This window comes from Chiloscyllium punctatum, chromosome 23, assembly GCF_047496795.1.
Source record: "Chiloscyllium punctatum isolate Juve2018m chromosome 23, sChiPun1.3, whole genome shotgun sequence".
NCBI lineage: Eukaryota > Metazoa > Chordata > Chondrichthyes > Orectolobiformes > Hemiscylliidae > Chiloscyllium > Chiloscyllium punctatum.
The window spans coordinates 62,057,681-62,076,972 of record NC_092761.1 but is presented as its reverse complement, the minus strand read 5'-3'; the positions used below and the strand labels follow the sequence as shown (position 1 = coordinate 62,076,972).

Sequence of the window (19,292 nt, the reverse complement as noted above, 5' to 3'; positions counted from 1 at the left end):
AGTGTCAATCAGTCAATATTAATGACACCATGTCTGCTGTGGTCCAGTTAACTGCGCTCTAACTCAGATTGTAGTTTGATTCGCAGTGTGGAAGCAGCCTTTCAGCCCTTTGAGTCCACACCAGCCCACTGAATAACATTCCATCTAGACCCACACCTCTACCCTATTGCTGTAACTCTGCATTCTGCATGGCTAATCCACCTAGTCTGCACATCCCTGGACACTAAGGGCAATTTAGCATGGCCAATCCACCTGACCTACACATCTTTGGATTCTTAGGGGGAGAGAGGGGAGGGTGGGGGAGAGAGAGGGGAGGGCAGACAGACACTGGAAGAATGTGCAAACTCCACATGAACAGTCTTCAGGGGCTGGAATTGAATTCAGGTTCCTGGTGCTACAGGCAGCAGTGCTAACCACTGAGCCACTGTGCTGCCCAAAGCCTTGAGCACAGAGTTGAGTGTGGGAGTGCTTTCTGATGAAGTGTTCAGTGAAAGGGTTTTCAATGTGGCATAAATGTCCCACAATGCAAGGACAAGCAAGTTTTTTACCCAGTGTCCTGGCTAATATTTATACTTCAGCCTCCACCACACCTGATCATTATCATGTTGCTGTTTGTGGGAACTGTGTACACTGGCTGCCACATTGCCTGCATTGCAATAGGGACTCCCCTTAAAATATTTTTTTTAATTGGCTGCAAATGGCTTCGGGACATTCCAGAGGTGTCAAAGGTGTTGCATGATTGCCAACTTTTTTTGAATAGCATCAGTTTCTCAGAAGCCACTGACTCAGTGGCAGCAAAGAAAACTCTGATTTAATTGTAGGGAGCCATTCTGTGGGACCCACAAGATGAGTGTCACTTGGCACTTTCAACCAGAAACATGCTCTTGGTCCAGGGGAGTGCTTTGAGTGTGTAGCTGAACATCTCACACCCAGGATTAGCCCAATGTTGACAGCTCTGGCTAATACTCACATAAAAACTGTAATAGGTTTTTAAAAATGGTGTTTGCCTGTGGGCTATAAATATACATCTCCAACTGCTAATCACTTGTGTGTAGATTCCACTGGGAAGCCTTATTAATATGATGAGATCACATCAGGAGCTGACATCATTAGTCCAATTTGGAATTCACTGAATCAACAACGAGCAAAACTGAGAAGTTGAATCTGTAATCATGCCACAGCTCGAGTTTCAACTTACCTGCTGCTTACCTCTTCAGGAGGAAAACTCTCGCTGATTAGACATTCCATGTTCATCGCTTCAGCACTGACAGAAAACATTACAATGAGACCAAGTCATTAAATATTAAAATCATATTTGCCTGTCAGGTTATCTCAACCCTGTTGGATGCCTCTCACTTGTTGAGAGAGGGAAGATTAATCAGGCAGGAGTAGATTAATCCTCGACACCACACTAGTGCTTGCTCAGGTTACTGTCTGTAATTCTTTGTAATGAACAATTAATTGCTGGTTGCAGTTATTTAACTGTTGACAGCTTGCACTTTCATTACACACACTGACTGTTCACAATTGGGTCGTCACTCCATGCAGTGTTATTTAATGCATGTTGTGTGTGCATTGTTCCATTGCAGAAACAGAACTTATCAAAATACTTCCAACTCCCTTATCTCATTTTTTCAGACGCCAGTCAAGGCGAGTAAATCTCCTATCCAAACCTGGTTGCTGCTTTCCAGCCAGATTTTTCGCCAATAGCACAGATTGCAGACCTGCTCGATGAGTTGGGTTTCCAGTTTTTGATAGACTCAGACTCTGACTCTGTCCCGGCAAAGTGCACATATCTGGACATTAGATGTGAGAATAGCGTCGGTGCTGGTTATGATTCCCACCATAGTCTATGCTCTCTCCATCACACTTAGGAAGGCAGTCAGCATTTCTTGAACCATTGATCCTAATTTCTTTTCCTTCTGTGATTGTTACATCCATCACTCCCTCCACCCCTGCCCAACATCGCTTCCCCTGGGAAATTGCAGCTCCGTCTGGACTCAACCTTCCTGCCCCATCATGGGGACACTTGCCCAGAGGAGTTGCTACACTGCAGGCAGGAGCTGTATGTTGTCATGTCTCATTTACCCATTGCAGTGGCATTATCAGCTCGAATTAAATCAAATCTCAGCAAACAGTACCTTTATACCATGGATCAGTACCTTTCTACCATGTCTGTGGAAATGCTGACTTTTGGATAAGGTGTTAAACTAGAACTACTTGGACCTATCTTCTTAGATGAAAATACACAATTTGACAACACAATTAAAAGGAGAGTAGGGGCATTCACCTGGTTTCTTGACCAACTATTATCCCTAAACTAACAAACTCAAAACACAATATCTGGTTGCTTGCATCATTGCTAGTTGTGGGAGCTTGCTGGATGTAAATTGACTTTCTGGATTCCTACATTATGACTATATCTACACTTCAAAAGTAATTTATTATCTACGAAGCACATGAGATGTTTGAGGTCATGAAAGATGCTGACTAAATACAGGACTTTCTTTCCAATTACGTCTGAATCATAGTGGGCAAAGACGACAACTGATTTGATTGAGTTTGTTATTGTCACAAGTACTGAGGGAAAAGCTTTTTGTTTTACATGTGCTACAGGCAGATCATTCCATACAAATAGATCGGAGCGAGGAATACAGTGTTACGGCTGCAGAGAAGGCACACATACAGCGAGGTGGATGTCAAATTTAAAATCTGAGAGATCCATTTAGAATTCTGATAACAGCAGCAAAGAAGCTGTTCTCAAACCTGTTGGTACATGTGGTTAAGCTTAGGGCTCTTCTGTCTGACAGAAGAGGTTGGAAGAGATTGCAACTGCAGTGAGAGGGGTCTTTAATGATGGCTACCTTCCTAGGGCAGCAAGGAGTATAGATGGAGTAAATGGATGGGAGGTTAGATTGTGTGATGGACTGGGCTATGTTCACGACTCTCTGCTGTTTCTTTATGACCCTGGGCAGAGCAAGTGCCATACCAAGACATGATGCATCTGGATAGAATCCTTTTCTATGGTGCATCTTTGAGTGTAAGGAGTTACATTTGACCTGCTTTCTGGAAGATTCCTTAACCAGAATCAGTGTGATTTAAGATGAAAAGAAAGCATGGTGGCCCTGTCAGTAAGTGTACCAGTCTCCTGGGGAACTGTCACAATAGCCTGTACCTTGAATGGAAATGTAAGAACTCAGCCATTCACCCCCATAAAGTCTGATCTGACATTCACTTGTGGCTGATGTATTTCTCAACTCTAGTCTTCTTCCTTCTCACTGTAATTTGGCCCTTTTTCTAATCAAGAACCAGTCTATCTCTGTCTTAAAGACACTCTGACTAGGCCTCCACAGTGTCTGCAGCAATGCGTTCCACAGGTTAACCACCATCTGGCTGAACAAATTCTTCCTCATCTCTGTTCTAAAGCACTGTCCCTTCACTCGGAGGCTGTGTTAGTCTCTACAACAGTAGAAATAACTTCTCCAAATCCACTGTATCCAGTTGTCTCAGTATTCTGTAGTTTAAATTCTCCATCGAGTACAGACCTAGAGTCCTCAACTGTTCCTCCAACAACAAACCCTTCCTCCCTGTGACTTTTCCTGTGAACCTCTTCAGAATCCCATCAAGGCAACCATGTTTTTTCTTAATGAAGATGAATAATTCATCCTTAGTAATTACATGGTACCAAACTGTTTACAATATGTCCAGTGTCTTATACAGCCTCCGCAATACATCCTTGCTTTTGTATTCTAGCTGTCTTGAAGTGAATGCTAATGTTGCACTTGGTTTCCTAATTGCTGACTGAACCTGCATGTTAATCTTAAATCCTGAACTATGACTCCTAAGTCTCTTTTTGCTTCAAATTTCCAAAGCCCTTCCCATTTTAAAAAAAGTCTCTGCCTCTAAACTACTTGCTGAAATGCAAAACCTCGCCCTTTTCCACATTGTATTCCATTTTCCATTTCTTTGCCCACTCTCCTTGCCTGTCCAAATCCTTCTGCAGCCTCCCAACTACCTCAACACTACTAGTTCGTCCACCTCATTTTTGTGTCCTGTACCAATGTAGCAACAACGCCCTTAGTTCTTTCATCCAGATTGTTATGGAAATGTGAATAGTTATGGTCCCAACACTGACCCCTGCAGAACTCCACTAAACACCGGTTGCCATCCTGAAGAAGACCACTGTCTGCCTTCTACCAATCAGCCAATCCTCTATCCATGCCAGTAGGTTGCCGCTAACACTATGGGCTGTTACCGTATTTAGCAGCCTCCTGTGGGGCAGGTTGTCAAAGGTCTTGTGGAAATCCAAATAGATCCCATTCACTGGCTATCCTTGTCTAACTTGCTCATCTCCTCTTCAAAGAAATCTAACAGATTTGTCAGGCATGATCTCCTTGTGATGCAACTGTGCTGACTCAGCCCTTTCTTTACCATGCACTTCCAAGTAGTTCGCAATCTCATTCTTAATAATACTCTAAAATCTTTCCAACAACAGAGGTCAGGCTAACCAGCCTATACATTCCCATTTTCTGCCTCCTTACCTCAAACAGATTTGTTACGTCAGCCATTTTCCACTCCTCTGGGACCCTTCCAGACTCCAGTGATTCTTGAAAGATCACCACCAATGTCTCCACAATCTCCTCAGCTACCTCCTTCGTAACTCCAGGGTATTGTCCATGAAGTCTGGATTTATCCACCTACAGATCTCCCCTAGCACCTTCTCCTTAGTGAAGGTAACAGTCACCTCTGCCCACTGATTCTCATGAATTCTGTAATGTTATTGGTGTCTTCCACTGAAGACCAATGCAAAATTCCTATTCAGTTCCTGTATCATTTTTGTTCCCCACTATATTTTCTACTACGAGCTAATTTACTGTCTTATTTCATCACCTTTCCCATTTGTTTCATTTAGTTGCCCTCCATTGGTTTTTAAATGTTTCACAATCCTTTTGACTTCCTACTGATTATCTTCATATTACATGCTTTTCCTTTTGCTTCCCCGACTTCCCTTCTCAGCCTTGGGTGCCTCATTCTCCCTTTTTAATAGGTTTCTTCTTCTTTGGTATGAATTTCTACTGTGCCTCCTATATTACTCCCAGAAACTCCTGCCATTTACTGTCCCACTGTCTTCTCTTCTGGGCTCCCCTTCCAATCAATTAGACTGGGGCTTTTATTTTCCCTGGAGTGAGGGGTGAACTTTATAGAGGTTTGTAAAATCATGAGCAGCATAGATAAGGTGAATAGCAAAGGTCTTTTCCCGAGGGTATGGGAGTTCAAAACTATGGTGCACGGGTTTAAGGTGAGAAGGGAAAGAATTTAAAGGGATCTGAGAGGCAACTTTTTCAGAGGATGATGCACATATGGAATGAGCTGCTGCCAGAGGAAGTGGTAGAAGCGAGTACAATTACAATATTATAAAGGCATTTGGGCAAGTACATGGATAGGAAAGATTTGGAGTGATATGGGCCAAATGTAGGAAAATGGGACTAGTTCAGTTTAGGAAACCTGATCAGTATGGGTGAGTAGGGCCGAACGGTCTGTTTCTATGCTGTTTGACTTACTCTGTAACTCTGATCAGCTCCTCCCTCATGTTTTCATAGTTATTTCTACTCCATTGTAACACAAGGTTCCAGCTTTACCCTCCCAAACTGCAGGGTGAAGTCTGTCATATTGTTGTCACTGTCACTGCCCCAGAGGGGTTCCTTCACCTCAAGCTCTGTGCTCAAGTCTCCCTCATGACACATCACCAAATTCAGAATTGCCTGTTGCCCTAGTGGGCTCTACCATAAGTTGTTCCAAGTACAATCTCATGTATGGAGCAGGCCTCGCGGGGTGGTGGCGGGAGCAGGAATAGACTTCCATAGCAATGGTGAGAGTAGGCAGCCTAAAGTGGAGGCAGGGTCGAGCCCTTAGGAGGAGTGTGAGATCAGTGTGGTCAGGTGCTTATGGACAGTGGTGTTGAACAGTTAGCTGTGTTTTTTGAAGTTACCCACTTTTTTTTTAGTAACGAGTGTTTGTTTTCCTTATTTTTCTGCTTTATATGTAAGATTTTCTATTTAAGATAGCAACTTGTAAACTTCTCACTGTAGTCACGTGTACATGTGACAAGAAAGCTAATTGAAGTCAATTCATAGTCATTCGAGAAGTTCCTTGCCTTGGTTTCTGCTACCAATCTGATGTTTTCCCAGTCCACCTGCATTTTGAAGTTCCCTATGATTACTGTAATAGTACTTTTTTACATGCCTTTTCTATGTCCTGATTTATTTTCTTCCCCAATTTGACTACTGCTGGGAGCCTTGTATGTGTCTCCCATCAGGGTCTTTCTCCCCTTGCAGTTCTTCAACTCTACCCACACAAATTCTGCACCTTCTGACCCTGTATTGCTCTCGATTTGATTTAATTTCTTATCAACTAGGCAGCCCCGCTCCTGTCTATCCTTTCAATAGGATGCCTATCCTTGAGTATTTAGTTCGCAGCACTGATTGCCTTGCAGACTATTTCTGTGGTGCCCACAACATCAGTTGCAGTCTGCACAGCAAGCTCTTTATCCTGTTTGGTCTACCGTTTGCAGTAAGTACAACATCATCAGCCCTGCATTGGCTGCCCTCTTTCAGCCAGCATTCCCATCTGTGCTCTGGATATTGCTGACCAGTACCACAGAAAGCAAAATGGGTGGTGACTGTTAACAGATGGAATACATTTACGACATGCAAACTCTATTTGTTTACAGCAATCAGCTTCTTGTTTAGTGTAAGCATTGGAGTGTGTCCAGTTTCCCTCTAACCTCAGTCGGAGCAATTACAGATGTTACAAAAACTACAGCTTTTTTCATTTCACCTGACCTTGGTTGCTAAAGTTCTGACCACCTTCCTTCTCTCCCAACAACAGCCCCTACCACCCACCCAAACCCATTCTGCTCATTTACAACTGTACTCTCGCATATTTCCACACGGAAACATTCATTTCTGGAATTTCCGACTTGCATTTAAGGTCCAGGGCTATCAGGAATCTAAACAAATATCCGATCAAGGGCAAGGGTGGGATGCGAAATGGAGCAGAACTGCAAACCGCTTACGCTGTGATACTGTTTACTAGCAACGCAAATAATTTGCACCCTCCCCTCATTGCAGGTTAAAAATTATACCCAACAACCTGAGGAAGAGCCAAGGATCTTCAAAGGACATGACGACAGAATTGCTCTGCTTTCATTTTACAGTAAACTCTAAGCATCACCTTTTTTGAATGCCTTCCTGATTCTTTTTCCTTCTCACATGAACAGGCACTGCATACACCCCGTACCTGAGAGGGATAGTTAAGCTCACTGAACTTACAATTCTGTCTCCCAATAACAGCAATATATCCAAAAGCTTTGACCTGACTGACAGGTATTACATTGAAAGGCTTAGTAATACATTGTATATTAGCAGTGGGGTTCACAGCACCAGCTAACCTTTGTATTTTGAAACTATTACCCCTCCAATCCGCCTTCCTTAAGTCCACCCATTTCTCCTCCCTTGTGGAGGTAGAATCCTTTCTAGGATGCAGATCTAAGAGCAGGAACACACTCCATCACCCAACTAACTGGACACTCTCTATATGTACGTGCGGACAGTCAGAGTTGGCAACCTGACAGCCACCTTCAAACCATTCATCAGACAATTTGTTCAAGTTTTGCTTTGAGATCTTCCTGTCTGATTCTTGGGGGAGTGGATTATAATGCCCATAATGCCGTTGAGATGATCTGTGCCTCCAGTGTACCAGTAGAACTTCAATGATCTTTAAAACCCGTGTAACGTGACAATGGCCAGCAGAAATGTAACGTGAAAATGGCCACAGTGGACTGTGAAGAAGTTTATTTAAGAATACAACGTGATCTTGATCAGATGGGCCAATAGGCTGAGAAGTGGCAGAAGGAGTTCAATTTGGATAAATGTGAGGTGTTGCATTTTGTTAAGTGGGCAGCACGGTGGCACAGTGGTTAGCACTGCTGCCTCACAGCGCCAGAGACCCGGGTTCAATTCCCTGTGTGGAGTTTGCACGTTCTCCCCGTGTCTGCGTGGGTTTCCTCCGGGTGCTCTGGTTTCCTCCCACAGTCCAAAGATGTGCAGGTCAGGTGAATTGGCCATGCTAAATTGCCCGTAGTGTTAGGTAAGGGGTAGATGTAGGGGTATGGGTGGGTTGCGCTTCGGCGGGGTGGTGTGGACTTGTTGGGCCAAAGGGTCTGTTTCCACACTGTAAGTAATCTAATCTAATCAAACTATGGCAGGACATAAACAGTTAATGGTTGGGCCTTGGGGAGTGTTGTTGAATAGAAGGATCTAGGAGTTAGGTTCATAATTCCCTGAAAGTGGCATCACAGGTAGACAGGGTGATGAAGGCATTTGACATGCTTGCCTTCATTGGTCAGGGCACTGAATATAGGAGTTGGGAGGTCATGTTGCAGCTTTGCAAGACATTGGTGAGGCCACTTTTAGACTACTGTCTAATTTTTTTTCCTGGAGCATCAGAGGCTGAGGGATGACCTTCTAGAAGTTTATAAAATCATGAGAGGTATGGATAAGGTAATAGCTAAAGCCGTTTTCCAAGGGTAGGGGAGTCCAGAACTAGAGGACATGTGTAAGGTGAGAGGGGAAGAGATTTAAAATGGACATAAGGTGCAACTTTTCTACACAGAGGATAATGCGTGCATGGAATGAGCTGCCAGAGGAAGTGGTAGAGGCAGGTAAAATTACAATATTTAAAATACATTTGGGCAGGTACATGAATCAGAATGGTTTGATTAGATTCCCTACAATGTGGAAACAGGCCCTTCGGCCCAACAAGTCCACGCAGACACTCCGAAGAGTAACCCACCCAGACCCACTTTCCTCTGACTAATGCACCTAGCACTGTGGGCAATTTAGCATGGCCAATTCACTTGACCTGCACATCTTTGGACTGTGGGAGGAAACCCACGCAGACCCGGGGAGAATGTACAAACTCCACGCAGACAGTTGCCTGAGGTGAGAATTGAACTTGGGACCCTGGTGCTGGGAGGCAGCAGTGCTAACCACTGAGCCACCGTGCTGCCCAAATGTAGGCAAGTGAGACTAGTTCAGTTTAGCAAACCATGTCAGCATGGATAATGTGCGTTTCATGGCAAAATTAAGTGGAACAGCAAAGATTCTGGATTACTGCCTTAACTAGCTACACCTCTAGGTTGCTCCCTGCCTACATGCAGATTGGTGAAGGAAAAATAAGATTTAGAGGTAAATGTGTGGCTCAAAGATTGATGTGAGTGAAATGGGGCACTGGCCCCAACACTGAGGAAAGAGAGAGCTGTTCTCATTTCAACTACGCTGAGACCAGTGTCTTGGCAAATCATATAAACTAGGATTGTAGATAAAGCTTTAAATTAATTAGTGGGCATGTTTCAATTTAACAGGACTTTCAAAAGTCAAAGTGCAGGAGGAGAGCAGAGATGTAAATCATGAAGAGGCAAGCAATAATCAATGTGTGACAAGAAAGGGATAGAAGAGGGCAGACAAAAGTAGAAGTCGAGAACAATAATCATAAAAAGTCAAAGCTTCAAGGTTTTTGATCTGAATGTGTGCAGCATTTGTAACCAGGTAGATGGGTTGATGGCCCAAATAAAAACAAATGAATCTGACTTGATAAACTCTTAGAGATCTGGTTGCAGAACTGGGAACTCCATATTCAGGGGTATTCAATGTTCCAGAAGACCAGGCTAAAAGGAAAAGGAGGAGCGCTTGTTTTGCTCATAAAGGAAGATGTCAGTATGACAGTGAGTAGCAATATAGGTGCAGTAGATCATGATATGCGATCGGTTTGGTGGAAATGAAGAATGGCAAGGGAAGAAGGCGTAGGTGGGAGTCATCTATAGGCCCCAAAACAGTTTTCTTGCTGTAGGACAATGTACAATTAAGCCAATAGTGGAGCTATGTCAAAAGGCCACTACAGTTTCCATTGATGATTTTAATTTGCATATTGATGAAACCAATCAGATGGGCAAGGTGATATGGATGGTGAGTTTCTACAGTGCATCAAGGATTGCTTCCTGGAGAAGTAGGTTGCCGAACCTAATTGTGAACAGGCTATTTTACTTCTGGTAATGTGTAATGAGGCAAAATGAATAAAAGATCTCAAAGTTAAGAATCCATTAGGAGATGGTAATCCCAGCATAGTAGAGTTTCAAATTCAGTTTAAGGGAGAGCAATGTAGATCTCCAGCAGTGCCCTCAATGTAGATAAGGCCAGTTCCGGAGGAACGAGGAAAGCGTTGTCTAAAGCAGCCTGGGAAAATAGACTGAGGGGAAAGTCAGTGACTTAGCAGTAGCAGACATTTAGGAAGATATTGCATAAAGCTCAGCAAAAAAATTATCCCAGTCAGAAAGAAAGATCTCATGAGAAGGATGAACCACCCGTGGTTGACAAGGACCGTTGGGGAGATTGTATGCCATAGTTTATGGTTACTCAAAGTGGCACCAGCTAGTGGAAGGCCCGAACAGATAAATGTTCACTCACCCAGGGGAGGTGAGCTACCCACTGCAGTATTCCAAGCCTTGGACCTGTCCTTTATGGCCACAGTATTTAGATGGCCATCCTAGATCAGTTTCTAGGCAAGGGTATCCCTCAGGCTCTTGATAGTGGGTAATTCAGAAGTGTTAATGCCATTGAATGTCAAGCGGTGTTTTCCTTGATAAATGTTGTCTGTAAAGCTTTTGCTGGTGTACAAGGGCAATGTTAGCTATTTTCTTATTGGTTGAGACGCCTCTGGCAGACAATCTGAGTAGACAATTGCCCTTCCTCACTGAAATAAAACAAATGAAAATGTGTGAGCTACAATGTTGTAGCGTTAACCTTTAAAAATAATTACATTCTTAATGTGGCATCAAGTATTGCTCTAAGACTCCAATCTCTCACTATTCATTTTTGCACTGAAGCGTCAACCTGGATTTTGCAGTCAGTGCTCTGGAAAGGGACTTGAGTCTCTCAATCTCCTGAGTCACAGGCAAGTGTGCTACCAACTGACTCACTGCTGACACATCACTGAGTATTAACTGAAAATAAGTTTTCTACACCATTGGAGGCACACTAACAGGAATTAGTTTATTGAATTATTAGTTGATTGTGTTTAATATCAGCAAGGACCATGTGTGTTTGTAAATCGAAGAGGATGTAGATGACACAATGATGCATTACATTGTTGTTTTGGTTTTTCCTTGATAATTCAGTATGAAAAGCTCTGCCTGCTTTATCCTACATTAGCTAATCATAGTCAGAATAGCAAATTGGCCAAAGAACACCTAAAGGAAAATATCTTGGACTACAGAAACAAAAACAGAAAATGGTGGAAAAGGTCTGGCAGTATCTGTGGAGAGAAATTAGAGTTAACATTTCATCGACTTTCTGAGGAAGAGTCACTCGACCTGAAATGTTAACTCTGATTTCTTTCCAAAAATATTGCCAGACCACCTCTTCCAGCAATTTTTGCTTTTGTTTCTGATTTAAAGCCTCTGCAGTTCTTTCAGTTTACATTTTGGCTTCTAGCTGATGGTTTGTGTGCAGATATCTGTACGTGTGTCCGTGATTGTACATGAGAGAATGACTGACAGCAGGTAAATATGTACACGTTTATGTATGAGTGACTGTGTGAGAGAGACTGAAAGTGATTTGACGATGTGCATGAGAATTTACATGTGAGAGTAACTCTGTGTGTGTATGTGTGTGTGTGTGTGTGTGTGTGTGTGTGTGTAAGATCATGTTTATCTGTGATGGCCTTTGAATAGCCACCAGCACTCACTGTCCAGTTTACATGAGGGACAGTCACTTTTGCAGAGTGGATTATTGCTGTAATTCTGTAAACAAGTCTGAAGGTGAAGGGAGGGTTCCAGCGTTTTGAAAATAAATTAGACCATTGGCGTATCATTTGACAGATATTTTCCTTTCAGTAGCTTTTAATAGTTGGAATGGACTCCTCCAGGATGCATGGATGTGCAATGATATTGATATTACCTACTTAAGGAAACTTATTTTTAATCATTATTTAATTCAATCTGAAGGTCCATTCCCAAACCTAATATATAATTACACTGAACATTATCTGCAGATACATACTTGTGTGAAATATGGAACAAAACCATTAATTTTTGCTTACCTTGACAGTTGGCATTCATTCCTGGATTCATTTCAAACAGAGGTCTTCAAAATTCAAAGACAGTGTTTAGTCCACTGCACCAACTCCATAATTGCACAGCCTGCTTGACCAGGAATGCACTTTTGAAATGTGCATTCTATTAACTAGGAGTTGTTGCACAAAATTGTGATTCAGTCATTCTGCCTCCCTGCTGCTCATTTGGACCAGTCAGCAAACCAATCCTGAGCAACCATCGCCATGCATTCCCTGAGGAATAAGGCACCAGGGTGTTCAAGTGGGAAGTTTCAGCCCCAGTCAGACAGCACCAAGAAACAAACTTGTTAGAAATGAAAACTCAGGTTAAAAACAATGGTTGACAATCCACCTACTGTCCATCTCCCATTCGGATGGTCTGAAAGATCTCCACTTCCTTTTTGAAAAGGAACTTGAATAGTCCCCATCCATCCGCCATCCTCCTTCACTTCACTAAGCGTGTTCTCACTCTGAACAAATTCCCCTCCAACGGTCTCACTTTCTCCATGTCTCCACATTGTCCCAGCTGTACCTGGTTCTGTGTGGGTATGTGGGACATTCCTTGTTCCAGTTCTACTCATGGGTCACATCAACAACGATTTTTCAATACATCATCGATGCTGCTTCCTGCTGGTGTCTAGAATTGGAAAACATCTTTGTTTTTGCTTCCAATTTCTCTCCTTTTATCACCCTCACCTGATCCAATTTCTATCCTTCTGTCACCCTCACCCGATCCATCTCTTACTCTTCCCTTCCCTCTCTTGACTTCACTATTTCTCTCTCCACAGATGTTGCTAGGCCTGCTGAGTTTCTCCAGCACTCTGTTCAAAATTTATTAGTCTTTGTGATGCTAGTGTCATGACATTGCTCATTCTACACTAACCTCCGTTAAGAAACACAAATCGTTTAATAATCTCCATTGAGCTGAGTGCATTCCAGGTATTTGACCACCATGTCTTCATAATATAAGCCTCAGGTATTTCAGTTTGTTTTACCTCTATTCAATGAACAAACCTTGCTAGCATTAATGGAAAGACCCAATAATCAGCCTCCCACACTCCATAATATAGTCAATAGGTTGCTAAACAGAGGTGCTTGACTCAAAATGTGCAAGGTTAACCATTTCTGTTTATTTATCTTTGGGAACTTAAAGTGATGCTATGACTAGAAACTTAGTGCAGCGAGACTGGGAGAAATCAACCAAACTTTCTGTGTACAGTTGCTAACTGTTGATTCTTGATAGACAGTACGTGTGTATGAATGAGGGACGCCAGCTTAGTGTTGACTGTGATGCTTCTGTGATTGGATATGGTCCAGACTGTATTGAGTCTATGCCCCTGACATAAAGATTTGAGGTGGCACCAGAAGGGGATGAGCGATGAGCATCACAAATTGAGAGGGCATTTTCAGGAAAGGTACTCTGTAAATCCTGGGATAAAAGTAATCATGCAGAAGGAGACTGGAAACATTTGGTCCAGTGTGGCAAGCTAAAGAATTATAATGAGAAAGGACTGAAGTCATTTTTAGTTGGTTTGGATCAGAGATAATGGAAGGAGGTTTCCCGACAATTTTCCAGGTTCCTTGAAAAATATTTTTCTAGTCCATTCAATTTATCTATTATGGGAGACGTAAATAGTAATTATGTTTAAATCTCCAATCCATCAACATAACCAACAATGGCTGCTTTCTGGACCAAAATGTTAGCATGAGATTGGTCATATTGGTCATATCTTCTATATTTCTAAATTAATTCTACATTTATCTTTCTCTGTGGAGAAACTAACCTTCCAGTTTTAATAAGCACTCAATGAGGTCCCTTGCTCACACCATGCTTTCCTCTCTATGAAGCAGCTATTTTCCATTCTATTACAAACAGTCCCCAGGCGACATTCCCTTAGTCCATTCTGGTTCCAGATCAGACACCTCACATTGATGTGCTCCTGGGTAAGGAGTGATGAAGTGACTGACCTTCTAAATTCACCTGCCCCTTGGATATACAGAACAATGGTAATTAAAAAGAATTACTCCCTTGTGGATACCTCTCTCCCTGACCAAATGAAGTTATGTGGTAAAAGGAGCCTCCTTAACCAGGCTTTCTTGCGGTAACGAAACAGTGAATTTATTTGTTATGAAACACAAGAAGAGGTAATAACACAATTCACATGTAGGTAGATTTGAAATTAGGAGAGGGTCCAAAAAAAGAGAAAAGTTTTAAGAGACTAATCAATTTCTGGGTTGTTTGTAAAGAGTGGAAAATGGAATGTTGCAGCCATTAGGTTTCGTGTTACCGATAGTAAGCACGTTGGTAGTTAAGCAGTTGAATTTCTCGGCTTTGCCGGTTAATGGAAACTCTGTTGTCCTGTTTGCTTTCTTTACTCACTGTCTTACAGCATGCAGCAGTATAATGTATTTTGTTTTTAGCCTGCGGTACAGGGATGTTTAGTTTCTTTTTATTCATTCATGGGGTGAGGGTGTCATAGACAACATTCATTGTCCAACCCCAATTGACCAGAAGGCAGTTAACAGTCAAAAAGCCCCATGTAGGCCAGACCAGGTAAGGACAGCAGTTTCCTTTTTAAAGGACATTAGTGAATGAGATGGGATTTTTTTCAACAATTGGCAATGGACTCATGGCCATCATTATCGCTTTCACATTCCACCATCTGCCATAGTGGGATTCAAACCTGTGTCTCCAGATCATTACCTGGGTCTCTGGATTAGCAGTCCTGTGACAATACCACTAAGCCATCACCTCCCCACAATGATTGTCCTCAAGCTGCGACCTTCACAGCACAGTAATTCATGTTAGTACATTAAGACACATGGCCCAAGCATGGTTGTGGCTGTTTCAAAGCTTCCAATTTGATAGGACCAGATGACCTATCCAACGCATCTGTTTCAAATTAATTCCTGACAACCTGAATGACAGAGAACATAGAAATCCTTATTACACATCTTAAAAAAGCAGAAGTCTGCCTTTTGGTATTCTGTGATGATTGGCCTATCTCCTCTATAGTTAATTTTGTTTTTGGAGATTTGGGATAAAGAGATGTCAGTAATGTAACGAGAGACCAGGTGGGAGCTGTAGTGTAAAGGGTTAGAAGGATGTTCATGTGAATTTGTAAATAACTTAGTTTAATTCTTCAGTGCATGTGATGTAAGATCACATAATCACTGGGGAGTGGTTGTCTTTAGAAGCCATGTATGAAGTGTTGTCCTGTACATAATTAGTATTTGCCATTTTGAATAAAAGGTAATGTTTGCTGACAGCCAAGCCTTCCCTGAATTTTTTTTTTCTGGAGCACTTCTGGACACAGTAATGTCATGACACACTGGGCCAACAGAGGAGAATTAATTTTAGTGTTCGTCATCACTGGAAAGAACATAGGTCATGTTTTTGTGTTGGGAGCTAGATGATAATGATCATTACTTTATGGTTGTAATAACTACAGCTTAATTTCTGTTGATTCACGAAGATAAATTTTAGTTAATTATGGCTTTTTGTTGCTGTCTTCCTCAAACACACATAGCCATGCACAGCATTGAAATATAACACTGTGAAGTGTGATCAGGTACAATTAAAGGCTCAAGGGAGTAGTTGCTAGCCAGTAATCGAATCATTGGGTTCAGTGGTCATTTGTAACTGTCATCAAAACCCTAAAATGTCATTAGACTCCAGAAATTATTTCAAAACATAAGATATTATTTGAGAATTCAAACCATGAAGCCCATTGGGTCATTTGTATTCTATCTGTGACCCTCTTCTGTGTATATTTCTTGAATGTCAATGAAATGCTTGCTGCTGACACACATTTCAACCACATCAAGAGATTAACAACTCAACTAGAATTTGTACTACTCTTCAATTTGTAATAAATAACTAGTAATGCAGAGGATTTCAACCGTGAAGTGTTGTATTAAATCCATGGCAGAGAATATTGGCTGGAGAAGTGAATTGAGAGTGAAGAAAAGATTTGTGAGGAATTTGATATGGAATATAGTCTGTACAGTATTGAAAAATTAGACACTGAGAGAAGAGGAGGCCAGATTTCTGATTTGGAGTTACCAAAGGCTCGTCTGGAGAAAACACCTTTTAAAGATAATTGTGAAAGTGGAGACAGAAAGCCGGTGATGAAGAATTTTAAGAAAGGAATTCACAATCTATGATGGAGTTGGTGATAGACTCTATCAAAATGGACAAAGTGAAGGGAGATAGATTTAGCTTTCAATTGTTTTGTGTCCGATTATGTAAGTCTGGTTCCTGGTCATATTCACATTTCTCTATTTAGGTAAGCCTGGGTATGGACTCAGAGCTAAACAAAGAGCTACAATGCAGAGCTGTTGCATGCAGTGGGCATTTCAATTACAGAGAGTGAAACTCGTTACGTACATAGAAACTAGTCTTGTCTCTACACACACAACTTTCTGTGGACAGAAATTCAAAATCTCAAGAATTGGATGTTTGGGATGAGATGTAAGGTGAAACGAGAATGTCTTAGGGTGGGGTGAGAGAATGGGGTGATTTGCAGACTTGGGGAGGATTTTATGCTGAATGTTGAAGATAAGCAAATTCAGTATAGCTCGGCAAGAATAGGTGAAATGGACAATATGGGTCAAGGTATACGTTGGCAGAAGTTGGATGTGCTGAGTGAAAGATTGATTGAGGTCATGATAGAGCTGCAACAATGAAACCCCAGTCCCAGCACAGGCTTATAAAACATCATAGCCCTAATTTTACAGTATTGTCCCTTTATCCTAGCTCACTGTGGATACTAGGAGAAAGTGACGACTGCAGATGTTGGAGATCAGGCATGAGCCCTTCATGCCCGAAACGTCGATTCTCCTCCTTGGATGCTGCCTGACCTGCTGCACTTTTCCAGCAACACGTTTTCAGCTCACTGTGGATACTAGCAATGTTTTGCCTTTAATAATTCCCTTCCTCCTTCAGAACTGTGATCCTGGCAGCATTCCCCTGTATTTTGTAAATACCATATTAAAATTTGTAACTTTGGTTCCAATCTTGTCCAAATGTAGCTTTGTAAAGTGTGTAGGATAAATGCTGTTTGGGTGGAAAGAAAATCTAGTGTGGACATGCATTCTCGGGTGTCAAGTTCCAGTGAGACGTTTGAAGTGATGCAGCAGCTTTGACATTGAATCTGTTGCTTTTTTTTCCATCCAGGCTGCACTGAATTGATAATCCTCCTCTCCCCGGTGTATTTCCAGAGCTCCCAGGGGAGATATTCGGAATACGTTCTACGGATCTAATTAATTGCTATGCTCTTCTGTTCCTGTAATATATGCTGGTTGGGAGCCATGAGTCCACTTTAGTGCTCTCAATGGTTTTTTGACTGACTGCAGAGTTAGCTGTTACTTTGGGTAATGGACATATCTTCCATCCATCTGACTGGGAATATTCATTAATTCAGATCAGTAGAGACCAAATTGAATTACTAAAGGAGGGAAAAATGAGCTGGTGTAATTTGGTGCAGTTTGCAGGCAGGAACTAATGTGTACATAGATCAAGGGTGATGTGGGCCATTACAAGCTTTAATGGAACTGCTTGGGACTGAATAAATACAGGAATTACTTAGTAGATGCTGATTAGGCTGTTTTTAGTCCGATCATGTTGATAGAATGAAATCTTTACTTGTTATATATTGTAGCTGTGTTGTTCTTAGTGGAGTCTGCCAAAGGCTCGATCATACAACAGGTCGTTGTACAGAAGGTGCCAAGGGAAGACACAGGATAACTGCACTGATATCTAACTAATATTGGTGTGACTAGGTGTGTGTTTCTGCTTGAATTGTGGGAAGATAAGAACTTTTGTAAAGCTTAGTAAGGATATTCAGCTCGATAAGGCTGTCAGTTCTGATCTGAAAACGTGTTGCTGGAAAAGCACAGCAGGTCAGGCAGCATCCCAGAAACAGGAGAATCGACGTTTCTGGCATAAGCCCTTCTTCAGGAATGTCAGTTCTGATGCCTTTTGGCCTTCTATCCTTTGGAACACATTCAAATTGTTGCTTGATCGTGTTTGTTCAAGCTTCAGTGATGGTCCTTTTCTGTCTTTTCACCACAGTTTTGTACTTCATCGCCTTACTATCCAAGTGCCTTTCTTTCTCACTGTAATTTGGGTCCCCCCCCCCCGCCAGCTGTAAATGCTTCATTACAGCCTTCACTGTAATGAAGCATTTACCTGTATTAGCCGTGACTGGTGGCAGTTGAATTGATAGGTGTACATTGCAAGGGGTGATAGGAGGTGGATTCATCAGGAGCTGGCTTCTTGTGATGTTTTGGATTTAAATCATCAGCATTGGGTCAATTCAAGCAAAATGGCTTCCTCTCCTGACTGATGAAGATTTTCTTTCACTGTCTTTTCATAGTCCTGCGGGATGATTTCCGCCAAACACCCAGTGATGTTGTGGTGGCGGCAGGAGAGCCCGCTGTGATGGAGTGCCTCCCACCCAGAGGGCATCCAGAGCCAACCATCTCCTGGAAGAAGAACAACGTCCTCGTTAATGACAAGGATGAGCGGATCACGGTAAGATCAGTCTAACAGCACAGAGTGCTTGCTGTGATAGGATATGGGCAGGGAATGCTGGTGAACTGCACACAGACTCCATTCCCATCACATGTTAAACATTGAGGCATGAGGAGCAAGCAGTTCTTCAGTGAAATAAGTCACCGACTATTATTAAACTGACTGAAACTCATGCAATACGCTCTCTCAATCTCAGGAGCAATTGATATTAAAAGGTTGGTGCTTCACCTGAACCATTCCGTTTGTTTTTGTTTAATTTCCTGCAACTTTTAATGTTCCTCCCTATTTTTTAATTGCCCAATTTAGCCTACTTCACAGAGTAAAGTTTCAGCAAAGTAGCTTTCGGGACCCTTCAGGATTAGATTAGATTCCCTACAGTGTGGAAACAGGCCCTTCGGCCCAACAGGTTCACACTAACACTTGGAAGAGCAATCCACCCAGACCCATTCCCCTACATTTACCCCTGACTAATGCACCTAACACTATATGGGCAATTTAGCATGGCCAATTCACCTAACCTGCACATCTTTGGACTGTGGGAGGAAACTAGAGCACCCAGAGGAAACCTACGCAGACACTGGGAGAA

The 19,292-nt window shown here is 42.2% G+C and overlaps 1 protein-coding gene across 4 annotated transcripts in view; it reads left to right on the top strand.

Moving 5' to 3' along the window:
* The window catches only part of robo3 (roundabout, axon guidance receptor, homolog 3 (Drosophila)), a 578,410-nt gene that overhangs the window by 379,009 nt on the left and 180,109 nt on the right, over positions 1-19,292 (top strand). For all 4 annotated transcript variants that reach the window (XM_072593115.1, XM_072593113.1, XM_072593112.1 and 1 more), the window contains exon 3: positions 18,549-18,706. In XM_072593115.1, the coding sequence (XP_072449216.1) occupies positions 18,549-18,706 (158 nt within the window). The remainder of the gene's footprint in view (positions 1-18,548; positions 18,707-19,292) is intronic.